This window comes from Lepidochelys kempii, chromosome 5 (genome assembly GCF_965140265.1).
Source record: "Lepidochelys kempii isolate rLepKem1 chromosome 5, rLepKem1.hap2, whole genome shotgun sequence".
NCBI classification, from domain to species: Eukaryota; Metazoa; Chordata; order Testudines; family Cheloniidae; genus Lepidochelys; species Lepidochelys kempii.
In genome coordinates, this window is record NC_133260.1 from 65662164 (window position 1) to 65679660 (window position 17497).

The window sequence follows — 17497 nt, forward strand, 5'->3', positions numbered from 1 at the left end:
AACAAATTGTACTCCTACTTTTCAGCAAGTCAGATCTGACTGAGTGATTTCTGAAGCACTTCTAAAAATTCAGTTTTTCAGATGCTTTATCTTCCCACCCTGCCCTCCTTGTTCACACCCCTATATTTCTAAAAGCAGCATGATCTAGTGAGCTCAAGGGGCAATTAATATTCTAGTCCAAACTTTGCCACTGCCTTGCTCTTTGGCCTTGGCAATCTACACAATTTATCTCAGATTCTTAGCAAAGATATTTAAGGATTAGTCAGTGTCTCTACCATGCTCTGAAAAATGTGAAGTGATCAATATTGTAACACAAGCCATTCCATTGGGAGATGCTCCTACTGAAACATTACTAATCCTCCTGGAATCAAACTGCTTTTAGCTAATAATTTTGGTTTTAGAGAACTCATTTAATATGCACACTTTAAGGCAACAGACTATTTATCCATACTTGATGTGATGTTGCACTCCATATTTTTTATAAAAGTATGTTTATGAGTGTGGCTATGATGTAACTGGATTATACTTTATGCAAAAGGTCTCCTGTAAGGGTATCATTACAAAGATTATAATCTACTGAGGTCATCCTATTTGTATGAATGTATCATTCTTGTATCTGAAACTAGGAATATGAAATATAAGAGGTCCTACTGTATTTATGCAAAGTGTGGGTCGTTAATGGTGGTTTGGAATCTGGATGGCTCCCATTAACTAGGACACTTGGTTGTAAATGGCTCTGTTTACTTGTAAGACTTCCTGTATAGGTGCGTGCACCAGAGAGTGGGTAATGAAGTCTCACAGGATATGTGATCATGTCACCTGAACTGGAATCCATCTTTCACCTGGTGCTTTTCCATTTAAAATGAGGGATGGGAACCCAGAGAGAGATAAAGAGATTTCTGCCTTAGACCAAAGCTAATAAAGGGGGTGGAACTGAATAAAGGGGGCTATAGTCATGAGAAATCCCCTAGTTAGCACCTGAGCTGGAACTAACAAGAACTGTACCAGGGAAAAGGATTAGGCCCAGACTAAAAGGGAGTCTAGTCTGTGAAAAAGAAGTTTATTGGAAGATCTGAGGGTGAGATTTACCTGTATTCAGTTTCTTAATATAGTAGGCTTAGATGTTAATGTTTTTGCTTTAGTTCACGTGTTGACTTACTTTGTTCTGTCTAGTACTTGGAACCACTAAAATCCTACTTTTTATTCTTAATAAGATCACTTTTGTTTATTAATGAACCCAGAGTAAGTGATTAGTACCTGGAGGAAGTAAACAGCTGTGTATCTCTCTCTATCAGTGTTATAGAGGGCAAACAATTTATGAGTTTACCCTGTATAAACTTTATAGAGGGTATAACATTTATTTGGGGTTTAGATCCTATTGGGAGCTGGGTGCTGGAGACAGGAGCACTTGTTAAGTGGTTTTCAGTTAAGTCTGCAGCTTTGCTGAGGGGTGGTGGTTCAGACCCTGGGTTGGTGTTGCAGCAGGCTTGTGTGTCTGGCTCAACAAGGCAGGGTTCTAGAAGCCCAAACTGGCAGAGAAAATGAGCTCGGAGGTAGTCTCAACACACCAGCTGACAGTCCCAAGGGGGTCTCTATGACTGAATTTATCACACTTGACCTATGTATGGTTTATGAAATACTGTAATAAAAGCTAAGATAGCCCTGAAAGATCCAACAGTTTGACAGACAGTTGTATTCATGCCCATACACTGATGTGTAGTTTGTAAGTATTCAAAAGTATAGTGGTTAGAAGGGGTATATGCAGGAATTTAAATATGGCCCCTCCCCAAGGAAGGAGGTCACTGCCCCCCTACCCTCCCCAGCAGGAGGCTACCCTTCCCTGCCTCTGTGACCCCAGCACCAGAGAAGTTCTATACCCCCCATGATTATTAGGGAGCATGCCCCTACTTACCCCCCACACACACACAGGTTAGCCTTGTGCTTCATACTGAAGAGCACCAAGTTAAATGCTGCCACAGAGCTGAATATGCACTTTGAGAGTTCTCAGCCCTGTGTACTCCAAGAAAGAAGAAGTTCTGTTTCCTCTTTGTACAAACCACATTTCTAATCAACATTTTAGAGGAACTTAAGTAATTAACACCCTTTAAAAGTTTCATTAAGAATGTTCACTCAACCCAGTAATCATTTAAATACAAATATAAACAAACTACTACTATACAGTGACTTCATAAAAGTATGGTTCTACTTAGTTTCTTTTCAAAGTCTAGCCCCTTTTCTCAAATATGGATGTTCTTATTGAATCAGTGACCACATTTCCAGATATGGTGTATTTATGAACACGAAAGTAACTCACTTTCTTTACACTATTCTGTAGGAAGTTTCTTTTTTCAAAAGAAGTGATTTTGGCAGTATTCTTAAGCAAAACCCAGATGTAAAGATGGTCACTTTTGAGCAAAATGTCAACTATGAACATAAAGACCTTCACATCTTTCAGAGGAAAGTTCCACAGCTCTGGGCCAGAAAGCACTTTTAATAGCCATTCCATTTTTTCCAGTGGAACATAGCTATTACAAGAGATCATATGAACTCAAATCTGACCAGCTTGGACAAAATAGAGATTTACTGCTTTTACGCCTGTGATCTCTGTAGTGCTAACAAAACAATGAGGGAAGGTGCTAGATTCTATTCCTTGCGTTTTAAAGATCTGTTTACCAAGTGGAGAGGCAGTATCTAAGAGAGGTTTAGCAAGAGAACTGGATTCCATTCCCTGCTCTGATGTTTAGCAAGTCATTTCTCCCATATCTTCTGTCTTTTCTAATTAGATGGTAAACACTTTGGAGCAGGAACTCTTAGTATGCATTTGTATTGTATTATAATATCTTGTATGGTTGTGCCCCCTCAGCCCCATCTCAGTTGGAGTCCTCCAGAATCTACTGTAATAAATTTTAGTTGTAGTTTTGCAACCCCAATTAAGGCAATGGAATTACACACCCATCTCTAGGGGTATAATTTGGCTCATAGACCAATGAAGGAGAGAAAGCCTAGCCCAACTTTGACACCATATAGTTTCCAAAACCAGAAATTAGAATGAACATTAGTATACCTATTTCTTAGTACAGATATCAAAGGCTAGTAAGGAACTGGAGTCATATGTTCATCCCCTTTGATTAGGGCAGGATTGCTCTTCCATTAGCCCAGTGTTTCTCCTTACCAGTTTTTGGTGATATCTTGCTGAGACATGATCACAGCATTTTCTGGCAAGTTCATGTCTAACTGATTTCACTCAATGCTTTAACATCTCTCCTACTTCCCTTTTCTATTTTAGTTTCAGATGGTATCCAAACACTTTTATATATTACCTAAATTATTTACACATCACTATCACATTTAGTTTCTTGGCTTTAAGTGTTGGATTTCTTGAGTAAACGTGTATACAATACTTTGTTTTTAAAATCACACTTCTTTAGAATCCCTCCAATTTATCAATTTGGGTTTGTTTGAATCAATGTTTACTAAAAACATGAATGGAACAAAGAAGAGGCTTAAGTAGAATCCTAAACAAGATGTAAGCACTGTGGCAGTCAGTCAACTCAAAGCAGGTCTTGTATATGTTGTTTCAACCCAGATTCTATTCTAACCTCAGATGCTGAAGGTGCATTGAGAAAAGATAGTTTCCTGAGCAAACAAGCTATGAGCACTGGCTTGCATGTGAAATTAGAATCACTCTTAATATCAGCCCAAATCCTCAATCAAGGGGTGGATGATTGTATTGGCTTAAAGAAATCTTTCCCCCCTCCCTTTATAAGAAAAGTATTTTATATATGTGCACTTCAAAACCTGGTGATCTTATAACATATCTGCTGTCTATATTACAATGAATATTTAGCAGTAGTATGGATATACAAGTTGATTTCAGTACTCTATAGTAAAAATTCCAAATGTTAAATATTTGTTTTATTAATAACTGAGTTATTAGAAACCGAAACATTGAATTTTTGTCCTTGAAACAAAGAGGCCATCAAGACATCAACAGCTCTGGTGCACACAAGTCAAAGCATGCATAGGAGAAAAAAGGTTTAGAAAGATGGAAAACAATTTTTCAAGAAAAAAAAAATAAATACCACATTCCTACTACCTTTCTCCCTTCCAAAACATCAATAGGAGACTGTACAAGTCAGCATTAAGTATGCACAGACTAATGATTAACAACTATTTCTGGGGGCTGATCTACCCACAGAGGTAGTTGATGTGTGGCTTCAGGGTCCTCACATACTAGGTTCTCTACCTTTGAGTATGGCACACCAAACACAGAGGCAGGTTACTAGAAATGTAGCATGGAAAAAAAAAGTCAAAGGAGAGGTACTGTGCTTACATTTTTGGCAACAAGATCTTCTAAATACAAGTTTAAAAATAGGTCTACAATTTCATGCTAATGTGCAATAGCCTCCAGTCTGACCCATGAATCATGATGAATGTCACCATCAGTGAAAGTTTTTCAACAACTTTGCATAGCCACACTTTAATGTTAATCTCACTGTTATGTTTACCTTAGTACTTTGCTTTCCTGAGTCAAATCATTTAGAGTGAAGACATGCCAGCACATGTCCCTACAAAAATCTCACTCAAAGCCAATAGGTGATGGGGGCACTGTGGAGGAAGCATGGTCAGCCCCGAAGGCAAGAAGCACCATTTGTTCCTACACATAACATTTTTGCCTGATGTGTTTAAACTGTCTTTCCAGAGTACTGGGCAAATGATGGGGGACTTCAGCCCTTTGCTACTAACTGGGAGGGGTGGAGGGTAGAGAGTTAAGGACACATGCACCAGGAAATAGAAATACAGAATTTGCAAAACGTTTGCTTAGCCTGAATTAAGGAATTCATAGCCTGTGTACAGCATCTGCAGCCATTTCACCTTGCAATATAGGACATGCTAGACAACAGCACAGAATTGTAAATGGTAACTATTTAGTATAGACTTTAAGTGAAAAAACTAGGCCTACAGCATATTTTAAAGGAATCAACAGTATAGTCCAGCAAGCCCGCTAGACTCCACTACAAAGTAATAAGAATTGAAGGAAGCGGGAATTCAGCCATGAAGGTTTTCTTGCCACTTCACAGTGCTAGGTATTCCGACACTGAAAGTGTCATGTGCATCTCCAGCAAGCACTGAGAAAGCATCAAGTGTAGAATCTTGATTTAATGAGGTGACAGAAGTGTATCACATATACACAGAATAGGAACTTCAACACTGATGGACACTTTGAAAGAAGTTTCCCAGCATTACCTGCTAGAAGCAAAGAGCAGGGTTGAAGGGATAAAGTCACACAGAGAAGGTCAATACCACCTCCAGAGCAGTAGTGTCAAAGCCAGAGCCAATTACAAATCCACACATGCATGCATGCACACAAAATAGTTTGTCTTCTCCCTCCTCAATGTTGTAAGGACAACCCATCCCAGGTCAATGTCCAATACTTCGTTAGAAGCCCTATTAACATAGCACCTGGCCATGGTCCAGGACCCTGTTGTGCTATGTGCTGTAAAGACACAGAACAGAGACAGTCCTGCCCCAGAGAGACTGCAATTTAAGTACTCCCAAACAGGCTGAATAAGCGTTGCATATCTGGCACATAAATATCTTGCAATGCCAGCTACAAAAGTGCCATGTGAACGCCTCTTCTCCTTTCTGGAGACATTGTAAATAAGTGGGCAGCATTATCTCCCATAAATGTAAACAAACTTGTTTCTCTTTGCAATTGGCTGAAGAAGAAGTAGGACTGAGCTGACTTATAGGCTCAAGTTTTGCATTGTTTTGCTTCTGAGTGCAGTTATGTAACAAAAAACCCACATACACCACCTACATATTGTGAAAATACAACTTACAAAAAGAGATTGTACTATAGTACGTGTCAGAGGTGACCTGAAAAATATTTGCAGTGTAAGAGTGATAGTATCTGTAATCAAAAATATCAAGTGAGCGGTGTACACTTTGTATTGTGTTGAAACTGAAATCCCTACATTTGAAAATGTAGAACATCCAAAAATATTTAATACATTTCAATTTGTATTCTATTGTTTAACAGTGCAATTAATTGTTATTAACTCAAAAAACCCCAATCACTTGAGTTATCTGTGATCAACAGCCCTTCTAAAAACAGAAAATTGAGACAAGGTAGCAGTTAGTGAAATTTAACATCAAGATGGGACCTTAATGAAGAAGGCACCACCAGCAATTTAACAGTGCCTAGTACTTTGCAGCACATAAAGGCAGCATTGATCTACACCAGTTGGGAGCCCAAGAGTCTGCCCAAAGCCCTTAATAAGCCACACACACACAGAGATGGGTACAACTGGAAGCACACCCAAAACCCCAGTAAGCAATACTATGTGGATACAAAACAAAAAAAGGGAACATATCCCACATCTTCCTCTGCCCTTGATACACTTTCATATACAAATACATAGGGATCTATTTAGACACAACTCTGTGCATATTCAGTTACCCTATTCATTTTGTTAGAAAAATACCAAAATTACTGAAGTATGAGCTTACCTTCAAGTTTAGATCCATATTGGTATATTCCACCAGCAAAGTGTGGAAAGGCAAACACAAGTGATCCCAATCCTATCATAAATGATGAAAAGGCAAGCCATCTTGGTTTGTGCCCTCTTTCTCCAAAGAAAGATACAAACAGTGACAATACACAAAAAGCAATGTCATAGCTTGCAGAGATGACACCAGTGAGGGAACTGCTCAGCTCAAAACGCTTTTCAATTGTGGAAATACTAACATTTACTAGGCCATTCACCACAATACCTATAAAAAAAAAAAACACAACAATTAGACAAACCAAGTAAGTATTATTTTCTGGAAAAACTACAATGCAATCTTACCACTGGATCATGTGCAAGTTCAAACTCAGTCTTGCCATTCAATCACCACAACTAGCATAAAAGGACTGGAGAAGGGCTCACCCTGTGAACTGTAATATCAAACCTACAACATATGAATTAAGTGTAGGAGTACTGGGGGGGGGGGGCGAAAGCAGGGAGAAGAGGCATTCCAGTATTCAATGCCACTATGACAGACTTGCATGACAAGTTGTTTTTTTTCACTTAGGGGAACACACACACACACACACACACACACAGTAGAGGCCTTAATGACCTAAAGGAATGAGCAAATATCAAGCTGGTTTTCTGCTTGTCATTTTTTTGGTGTATGTATAGCACTTCAAACATCTACTTACGTCCCTGAGCACCCATATGAAGTAGGTAAGCCTTTTTATATTTTAAAAATGGGAAACTGGCTCACAAGAGTTAAATAAATATCTCTATACCACAAAAGCAAAGTAGGTCAGTAATGGATTACGGGAAAAAAAAAAAGTTAAATATTCTTATTGTAATTGGTCATTGATTTAGTTATCAGTGTTCAATTCACAGACTAAAATGACAAGCAAATTCATTACAATTCAATTTGTAGATTAACTTCCTTTATAAGATAATAATTTAATACTAAATGCAATTTCTGGCTAGATAATTGTCAGCGGTTTATTACAAAAGGAGAAACAGTTGCTTTAGCAGAGATGGAACTGCTGATCCAGACACTATACTGTGGGCAACTCCCAGGTCTTACTCAAAGAATTCTTAGCAGCCAAGTAAATATTAGCTAAAGAACAGTGTTTCAGCTACTTGCATTTCTACAGTATGTGAAGGCTAGTCCATAGTGTGGTCCACAGTAGGTACTGCACCAAAGAACTAGGATGTTAGTTAGCAAGTCATTAATCTTTGACTTACTTTCCTAAAGCTAGGTCACTACTATTTTACCTTTTTACTAGGACTGTCAATCAGGTAACTCAAAAAAAATCAATCTCAATTAATTGCTCTGTTAAATAGCATACCAATTGAAAATTTGTTACTGTCAAGGTTCCTCCCCCACTCTGAACTCTAGGGTACAGATGTGGGGACCTGCATAAAAAACCTCCTAAGCCTATCTTTACCAGCTTAGGTCAAAACTTCCCCAAGGTACAAAATATTCCACCCTTTGTCCTTGGATTGGCCGCTACCAAACTAATACTGGTTACTGGGGAAGAGCTGTTTGGACGCGTCTTTCCCCCAAAAACTTCCCAAAACCTTGCACCCCACTTCCTGGACAAGGTTTGGTAAAAAGCCTCACCAATTTGCCTAGGTGACTACAGACCCAGACCCTTGGATCTTAAGAACAATGAACAATCCTCCCAACACTTGCACCCCCCCTTTCCTGGGAAATGTTGGATAAAAAGCCTCACCAATTTGCCTAGGTGACTACAGACCCAGACCCTTGGATCTTAAGAACAATGAACAATCCTCCCAACACTTGCACCCCCCCTTTCCTGGGAAATGTTGGATAAAAAGCCTCACCAATTTGCATAGGTGACCACAGACCCAAACCCTTGGATCTGAGAACAATGAAAAAGCATTCAGTTTTCTTACAAGAAGACTTTTAATAGAAATAGGAGTAAATAGAAGTAAAGAAATCCCCTCTGTAAAATCAGGATGGTAGATACCTTACAGGGTAATTAGATTCAAAACATAGAGAACCCCTCTAGGCAAAACCTTAAGTTACAAAAAAGACACACAGACAGAAATAGTTATTCTATTCAGCACAGTTCTTTTCTCAGCCATTTAAAGAAATCATAATCTAACATGTACCTAGCTAGCTTACTTACTAAAAGTTCTAAGACTCCATTCCTGGTCTATCCCCAGCAAAGACAGAATATAGACAGACACACAGACCCTTTGTTTCTCTCCCTCCTCCCAGCTTTTGAAAGTATCTTGTCTCCTCATTGGTCATTTTGGTCAGGTGCCAGCAAGGTTACCTTTAGCTTCTTAACCCTTTACAGGTGAGAGGAGCTTTCCCCTGACCAGGAGGGATTTCAAAGGGGTTTACCCTTCCCTTTATATTTATGACAGTTACATTTTTGTATGTTTTCTACATTTTCAAATATATCGATTTCAATTACAACACAGAATACAGTGTATAGTGCTCACTTTATTTCTTATTAAAAATATTTGCACTGTGAAAATGATAATAGTATTTTTCAATTCACCTCATACAAGTTGTCATAAATATAAAGGGAAGGGTAAACCCCTTTAAAATCCCTCCTGGCCAGAGGAAAAATCCTCACCTGTAAAGGGTTAAGAAGCTAAAGGCAACCTCGCTGGCACCTGACCAAAATGACCAATGAGGAGACAAGATACTTTCAAAAGCTGGGAGGAGGGAGAGAAACAAAGGGTCTGTGTCTGTATGCTGCTTTTGCCGGGGATAGAACAGGCATGGAGTCTTAGAACTTTTAGTAAGTAACCTAGCTAGGTATGTGTTAGATTAGGATTTCTTTAAATGGCTGAGAAGAACTGTGCTGAATAGAATGACTATTCCTGTCTGTGTACCTTTTTTGTAACTTAAGGTTTTGCCTAGAGGGATTCTCTATGTTTTGAATAATTACCCTGTAAGGTATCTACCATCCTGATTTTACAGAGGTGATTCCTTTACTTTATTAAAAAAAAAAGTCTTCTTGTAAGAAAACTGAATGCTTTTTCATTGTTCTCAGATCCAAGGGTTTGGGTCTGTGGTCACCTATGCAAATTGGTGAGGATTTTTACCAAACCTTTCCCAGGAAGTGGGGTGCAAGGGTTGGGAGGATTTTGGGGGGAAAGAAGTGTCCAAATTACGTTTCCCAGTAAACCCAGATAAAGTTCGGTGGTGGCAGTGGAAATCCAGGGTCAAAGGATAAAATTAATTTGTACTTGGAGAAGTTTTAACCTAAGCTGGTAAAAGTAAGCTTAGGAGGTTTTCATGCAGGTCCCCACATCTGTATCCTAGTACTGTACTGTAGTACAGTCAGTCATGAGTGTGCAACTTACAAATGTAGTTTTGTTACATAACTGCACTCAAAAACAATGCAAAAAACTTGAGCCTACAAGTCCACTCAGTCCAACTTCTTGTTCAGCCAATCGCTCAAAAACAAGTTTGTCTACATTTGCAGAAGATAATGCTGCCTGCTTCTTGTTTACAATGTCACATGAAAGTGAGAACAGGAATTTGCATGGCACTGTTGTAGCTGGTGTTGCAAGGTATTTGCATGCAAGATGCACTAAAGATTCATATATCCCTTGATGCTTCAACCACCATTCCAGAGGACATGTGTCCATGCTGATGATGGGTTCCGTTCAATAACTATCCAAAGTACTGTAGACTGACATGTTCATTTTCATCTGAGTCAGATGCCACGAGCTAAAAGTTGGTGTGTGGGGGGGGGTTCTGTAATTTCAGCATCAGGGGGCTGCTCTTTTAAGACTTCTGAAAGCATGCTGCATACCTCATCCCTGTCAGATTTTGGAAGGCACTTCAGATTCTTAAATCTTGGTTTGAGTGCTGTAGCATCTTTAGAAATTTCAAGTTAGTGTACATTTTCATTGTCAAATCTGCAGTGAAAGTGTTCTTAAAAAGAGGACGTGCTGGGTCATCATCTGAGACTACTAGAACACAGAATATATGGCAGAATGTGGGTAAAACAGAGCAGGAAACAGAATTCTCCCCCAAGGAGTTCAGTCACAAATTTAATTAACACATTTTTTAATGAACATCATCAGCATGGAAGCATGTCTTCTGGAATGGTGGCTGAAGCAGGAAGGGGCATATGAATGTTTAGCATATCTGGCACATAAATGCCTTGCAATGCCAGCTACAAGAGTGCCTGTTCTCACTTTCTGGTGACATAAATAAGAAGCAGGCAGCATTATCTCCCATAAATGTAAACAAACTTGTTTCTCTTAGCGATTGACTGAACGGACTTGTAGACTCTAAAGTTTTAGACTGTTTTATTTTTGAATGCAGGGTTTTTTGTACCTAATTCTACATTTGTAAGGTCAACTTTCATGATAAAGAGATTGCTCTACAGTATTGTATTTGGTGAATTGAAAAATAGCTCTTGTTTTTTAGTGCAAATATTTGTAATCAAAAATATAAAGTGAGCATTGTACACTTTGTATTCTGTGTTGTAACTGAAATCAATATTTGAATTGTAGAAAACATCCAAAAATGTTTAAACTGAGCAATTTTTTTTTAAATCATGCAACAGCCATTTTACCCATTCATATAGCATAGTGGCCAAAGATTCCACCCCCCCACTGCTAAGGGTTTTAGATGTGCATTGGTATCATGTCACTGTCTGCTTGAACCTTTACAATTGGTATGTGGCTTTGACAATTTTTATGACCAACTATAGTTTAATAAAAATATTATCTTGAAATTTAATCACTCATCCAAGTACCTCAAAACAATTTACAAACAAACAATGCAGTATAATATTTTTATTAAGTTATGTCTGGTCACAAAGCTTGTCAAAGCCACACACGGATTGGCTGTATCTATTTTATCCTTCTCAGCTTACTCCTGGTGTCAATAATAGTCCTACCCAAAGTGTGAAAATAGCCATTCCTCCATTTATCCAGGGAAAGAAGTGACTCAGAAGTGGCAGCCATTTATTTGGCAACAATAATGAAGACATTGTTGTCACATTCTGTCACTCAACTTGAAAAGCTATTACTAGTTCCTCCCACAGTTGTGAACTGCAGCATCTCTTGTTATAATTTATGGTGACTCAGACATGCATCCTAGGATGCAATTATGCACTTTTATATTGATCAAAGGGCACATAAATTAACTATATACAATACATAAATGACTATACTATAGAAATATAGGCCTCATCTGAACTTGGAAGATAGCGGGTAAAAAAAAAAAGTCAGTTTTTCCAGACAGCTCCACTTGAAATGTAGGAGAATCTATCAATTGCAATATCATCTTTTTAAGGCCAGCTATTTGACTACAAAATTTTCATAAGTTGGAGTCCTAAGTGTGCCCAACGTTGCCTTCAGTTAAAACAGTGATACATATGCACACCAGTTGTTTACAATTTGCTATTTATTTTTGGTTTCATTCTGCATGTAAAAATGTTATATGCTTAGATGAGATGAAAGTTGAGAATTACTGTATCTAGAAGAAGGTTTAGAGCAGCAATGCTCATCACTAATTAGTCACAAGTTCCATAAAAGATATAAAACTATGTTGGATAATTAGGCAGATACTTTAGTATTGGGGGGAAGGGGGACATTTCTACAATGTATTACCTTCTCTGATGTTTCTGAAATTTGAAAACTAAAATACTTAACTGTAACTACATTAAAGTAATTGTTCCCATAGGAGAATGGGGCAAGGTAGTTACAGTAGTTTGGACTGCATTAACTCAGCATCTACATATTCCTAATGTATGAGGGAGTATTTGTAAAATGCAAGATTATATTTCCTGGCTCTGATACTTTTTAGTATTCTTGGAAGTGTGGGCCATTCCTGCCTGAACACACACACACAACCTAAATTTCAAGATATACCCTTTATCTAGATTAGTCTTCTCTTCCTTCCCTTTCTACCCTCATCCAATTTCAAAAAGGACATCACGAGCTTCCTGCTTTTGATATGTCATTAACAGCTGAAGGTAGAAGGAGACCTATTCTAATTAAGACATTTAGCATCCCACTACTGTAAAAAAAGGGAATCATTCAAAATGCTGGCTGTAAGTCTCATTGAGATACTGTATTTGATTATGCATATTTATTTATTTGATTTACTATGACAGTCACTGTAGTACCTAAGCATTTCACAGGTATTAATGGCTGTATCCTCACAATACCCATGTAAAGATAGGAGAAATGTTATCCTTATTTTACATATGGGGGCCCAAGCCACTTAATTTTGTCTGCACAAAGGAAGTTTTCTAAAGAGAGTTTCCATTTGTATTAGCTACATTGGGATTCCTCGTGTAAACAAGGTTTCATATTGCAGAAATTCAGTCATTTACTTGTGCAGTCAAATCAAATGGACACAAGATTAATGAACTACTGAAAACACAGAAACCTTATCTACATCAGTATTCCCAACCTGCAATATTGGCAAATTTAGGAGGTTCTCTTAATGGAACCATAGCTTGCAAGATAAAGGCCCAATCATGCAGTCAGATCGGTGTAGGCAAAAACAGAGGTCCAGGTGGGTGGAAGTGTGCAGAGCTGATACCAGGATCCAGACCTTAATGAATTACCAAAGGTGGTCTGTTGCAAAGCCAGAAAACTTCTGAGTCCTAATCCTGTAACGAAGGCACTGGACTACCTCAGGCCCCAATGAGCAACACACTTAAATATGTGCTTAATTTTAAGTATGTACTAAATTATTTGATGGTGACCTCAGTTCACAGATACAAGTTTAATATGTAATTAGAAATTGTTGAAGTGTTCCTCCCTGATATTCTGTATTTACATTTTTATTTTCTGATGTTCAGCAAAATGTATCCATTGCCAATTTTTATTTGAAAGACCCATTATCAACTTAAGTTTGGCCTGATTTAGGAAGTTTTGAGCCTTTGAACAGATAATTTTTCTACTCATTACAATTCAAATGGAAGACATTTTATGCATACCTTTGCAGTGTTTCAAAATAAATAAAAACAAACCATAATAGCATTATGAAACTGACTAGAAACACATGCCACTGAATTCATACTCCAAGATGAGAAATGTGAGTAAACAAATACCATAGTGATATATTTAGAAAGACTTTAAAATCTAGTGTAAAGCGTATGTACTAAAACCACCTTACCCATTACTGTATTTGTGAACATTGACTAGTCTTCTTTCAAATCCAAAGTTTATTTTGAGCAGTGGGGGCTAGATTCATAGCGGGCATTAAGGCAACTTTCAGGTGCCATGCTGCCAAGTGACATTCACAATCACCAAGTTCAGCACCTAAGCTCCCTATACAGTGCATAGAGTTGGACACCTAAAAAGGGAATTCACTGAAGCCAGCACACTGAGGGGGGTGCTCCTGAAGCTAGCAAGTAGGAAATGTTGAGAAGACGAAGTTAAGTGCCCAAGTCCAGGAGAAGAGACACCTCCCTCTGCTCAGGATTCATCCAGAAACCCTCTCTTAGAGTTAGGACCACTGTGCTTAAATGCCTTTTTACCCAGTAGCTAAAGCACTCACTGAAGATGTGGGAGTCTTTTGGAATACGTTTCTTTTGACTGCTTTTGTTGAAGCTGTTCCACTTTGTATAAAATAATTGTTAATTCATTGGACCACAAAGAGTCTATATAGCCCAGTATTTAGGGCACTCACCTGGGATATGAAAGACCTGAGTTCAAGTCCCTATTCCACATTATGAAGAGCATAGATTTTAACCCAGGCCTTTCATATACCCCATGACAGTGGTTTTCAACCTTCCCCCCCCACCCCCATTTGCAGACCCCTAAAAAATTCTGAGTGGAAGTGCAGACCCCTTTGGAAATCTTAGGAATTGTCTGTGGTCCCCAAGGCGTCTGCAGACCACAGGTGGAAAACTACTGCCCTATGAATGCTCTAATCCAGTGGCGCTCAACCTTTCCAGACAACTGTATCCCTTTCAGGAAGTTGATTTGTCTTGCATAACCAAGTTTCACCGCACTTAAAAACTACTTGCTTACAAAATCAGACGTAAAAATATATCAAGTGTTACCGCACACTATTACTGAAAAATTGCTTACTTTCTCACGGGGCATGAGTCCCACGGTTGAGAAACACTGCTTTGGTATATAGAGCAGTATAAACTTATTGTCTGTATGAAATTTTAGTTGGTACTGACTTGGCTAGTGCTTTTCACGTAGCCTGTTATAAAACTAGGCAAATATCTAGATGAGTTACTGGTTTCAGAGTAACAGCCGTGTTAGTCTGTATTCGCAAAAAGAAAAGGAGTACTTGTGGCACCTTAGAGACTAACCAATTTATTTGAGCATAAGCTTTCGTGAGCTACAGCTCACTTCATCGGATGCATACTGTGGAAAGTGTAGAAGATCTTTTTATACACACAAAGCATGAAAAAATACCTCCCCCCCACCCCACTCTCCTGCTGGTAATAGCTTATCTAAAGTGATCACTCTCCTTACAATGTATATGATAATCAAGTTGGGCCATTTCCATCATATACATTGTAAGGAGAGTGATCACTTTAGATAAGCTATTACCAGCAGGAGAGTGGGGTGGGGGGGAGGTATTTTTTCATGCTTTGTGTGTATAAAAAGATCTTCTACACTTTCCACAGTATGCATCCGATGAAGTGAGCTGTAGCTCACGAAAGCTTATGCTCAAATAAATTGGTTAGTCTCTAAGGTGCCACAAGTACTCCTTTTCTTTTTTAGATGAGTTACTGTATCTCCTGGAAGACCTCTGTGTACCAGTTGAAAACCACTGCTCAAACCACTGAAATATTGGGCAAGAGGCTGGGGCCCCCTCCTGCTTTCTTTTTGGTGGATGGGGGAGGGTGCAATCTGGTAAGCATGCAAATGAAGTCAAGGGGGCTTTCTTCAGGCAGCCCTCTGGCAAGGCTCTTTGCAGGATCAAGGCTAAATTATCATTAATGCCACAGATGTGTTTTAAGAAAAATGTAATACTAACTGAAAGTACATGTCCCAGCCCAAAGATCAAATGTTATGCAGAAGTAAGGGTGGCATGGTATGGTATTGCCAACCTTACTTATGCACTGCTGCTGGCGGCAAAGAATTGCAGAAGCGTGGCCAGTGCCCACAAGATGTATAGCATGCAGAGCCCAATTTCCTGACCATCCCGCCTCAGCCCTCCTTCCCCAATTGGGAAGAGGCTGATACCACCCCCGAAGGTGATCCTTGATCTCCAGAACTGTACTGTGAATATTACAAGTAAAGCTTGTATGTTGCAAGTTTTTCAGCTATTGTTTTGTTTTATGATTTAGGCCTAGAACTCAGTGATTAATGTTACACTTGACTCAAGCACCAGGAAAAAGTGTTTCACTAGAATCCATGACTCCTAGAAAAAAACCTGTTAAGTTATCCTGACTATGGTCCCAACCCTGCAGAAGTTTACACATATGCTTAACTTCAATACATAAAGGTAAGTACGTGCTTAACAGTTTCCAGGATCAGGGCCTGTATGTAGTCATAACTGCACACCCACTGATGCACCAGTCTCTCAGGTTTGACTGCTGGAGGTTTTCAGTACCAAGCCATTGTTAAAACAACAAATACAAGTGGCTAAAAATATATTTTAAGTTTGTAGATAGGTTAATTTAGCTGATGAAAAACAGTGGACTTGCTTGGAACACCAACTCATGTTTATTATTTTGTTAACATTTGATTTGTTTGTAAAGTCATATAAAGTAAGAGTTGTAGCTCTTATTTGCCATATTTAAAAAAAAAAAGGGAAGCATTTCCCCTATATTATAAGTAGTAGTGAAGTGGTACAGGAAAGGGTATGAAACCTATTGATCAGAGAGGCACTCAGGGATTCAGACAAGTTTAAGAGCAAGTAAAAAAAAAAAAAAAAGTGGGGGGGAGGGGTAGTGGGAAAGCACCTGAGAGTCTGGCATTATCTAGGTCACTTTGGGTAGGAGCCTGAATATGCATAACATGGAGCCTGACGAAGTCACAAGATTGCCACATTTTACACTAACACCAACCCTGCTGGAGCTCACACCCCCGGTTCCTCTCTCATCCCAAGAGAGAAAGTCCCTTCCACAGCCTCCCCGGCCCATGATCCCATCCCACCCTTCTCCTCCACCTTCCCCGCAAGGGGCACGGTACGGCTGCCCTTTCCCCAGGGATCGCCCCCGACCCCCGCAGGCGAGGGTTACCTTGGAAGACGGCCAGCAGGCTGTAGGCGCTCAGGTAGCCCTCGGGGTTGTTGCACAGCTGCAGAGCCCTAGGAGTGAAGCTGCCCCACCCGCAGGGCCCCTCCTCACACACCGACGGGGGGCGGCCGGGGACCGGGCGGGAGCGGCTGGCGCTCGCCCTGGGGTGGAGACGGAGGTCGGGGCTGGAGGGCTCGAAAGCCGGGTTCACGATACCTTCCCGCGCCATGGCGCTGCCAGCCGCGCTCGGCCCCTAGCCCCGCTCCAGCCAGACGCAGCCTCACCCGGGACCGGCCCTTCTAAATGCTCGGGACAGGGGGCTGCTGCCTCCCGTTGGGCCGCCCCCGCGCAGCCCCGCCCTGCTTGCGACTGGGGAGCTGGCTCCGGCGGTTTCGAAGAGCGGAGGCGGCGACTGCTGCTGCCCGGCACCTGCCGCCTTTCCCAACACAGCCCTGGCTAAGGGGAGGCTGCGGCGTCTCTGCCTCCAAGAGCTGCCCCTGCCCCAGGGCGGGCCGTTCGCCGGCAGCCCTCTCGCCTTCCAAAGAAAACGTGTTAAAGCTGCCTTTTCTCGGTCTGCCCCCCCCCCCCCCCCCGCTGCACGGCGGCTTTTCGCCCTATCAAGGCATCATCACCCAAGGAACCTGCAAAATGACACCGCACCACCACTGGAAGCTTTTTGCAATTTCCATGGTTATGCCTCAATACCCAGTTCTCCTTTACGTTACTGGAGTCATGATTGTTTACGGTAATTAAGCATGTTAGGGTGCATGAAGTCAGGAAAAAACAGCCGGTGGAGATGGGACTAGCCTGAGC

At 40.2% G+C, this 17497-nt stretch overlaps 1 protein-coding gene across 3 annotated transcripts in view; it reads right to left on the bottom strand.

The window, feature by feature from the left end:
* The window catches only part of SLCO4C1 (solute carrier organic anion transporter family member 4C1), a 101224-nt gene extending 83991 nt beyond the window's left edge, over positions 1-17233 (bottom strand). For 2 of the 3 annotated variants that reach the window (XM_073344597.1, XM_073344596.1), the window contains exons 1-2: positions 16688-17233; positions 6514-6777 (exon numbers count right to left, since the gene is read on the bottom strand). In XM_073344597.1, coding sequence (XP_073200698.1) covers positions 6514-6777; positions 16688-16913 — 490 coding nt within the window. In that variant the 5' untranslated portion in view covers positions 16914-17233. The remainder of the gene's footprint in view (positions 1-6513; positions 6778-16687) is intronic. The other variant, XM_073344598.1, reaches the window with a different exon arrangement.
* Between the last annotated feature and the right edge of the window lie 264 nt (positions 17234-17497).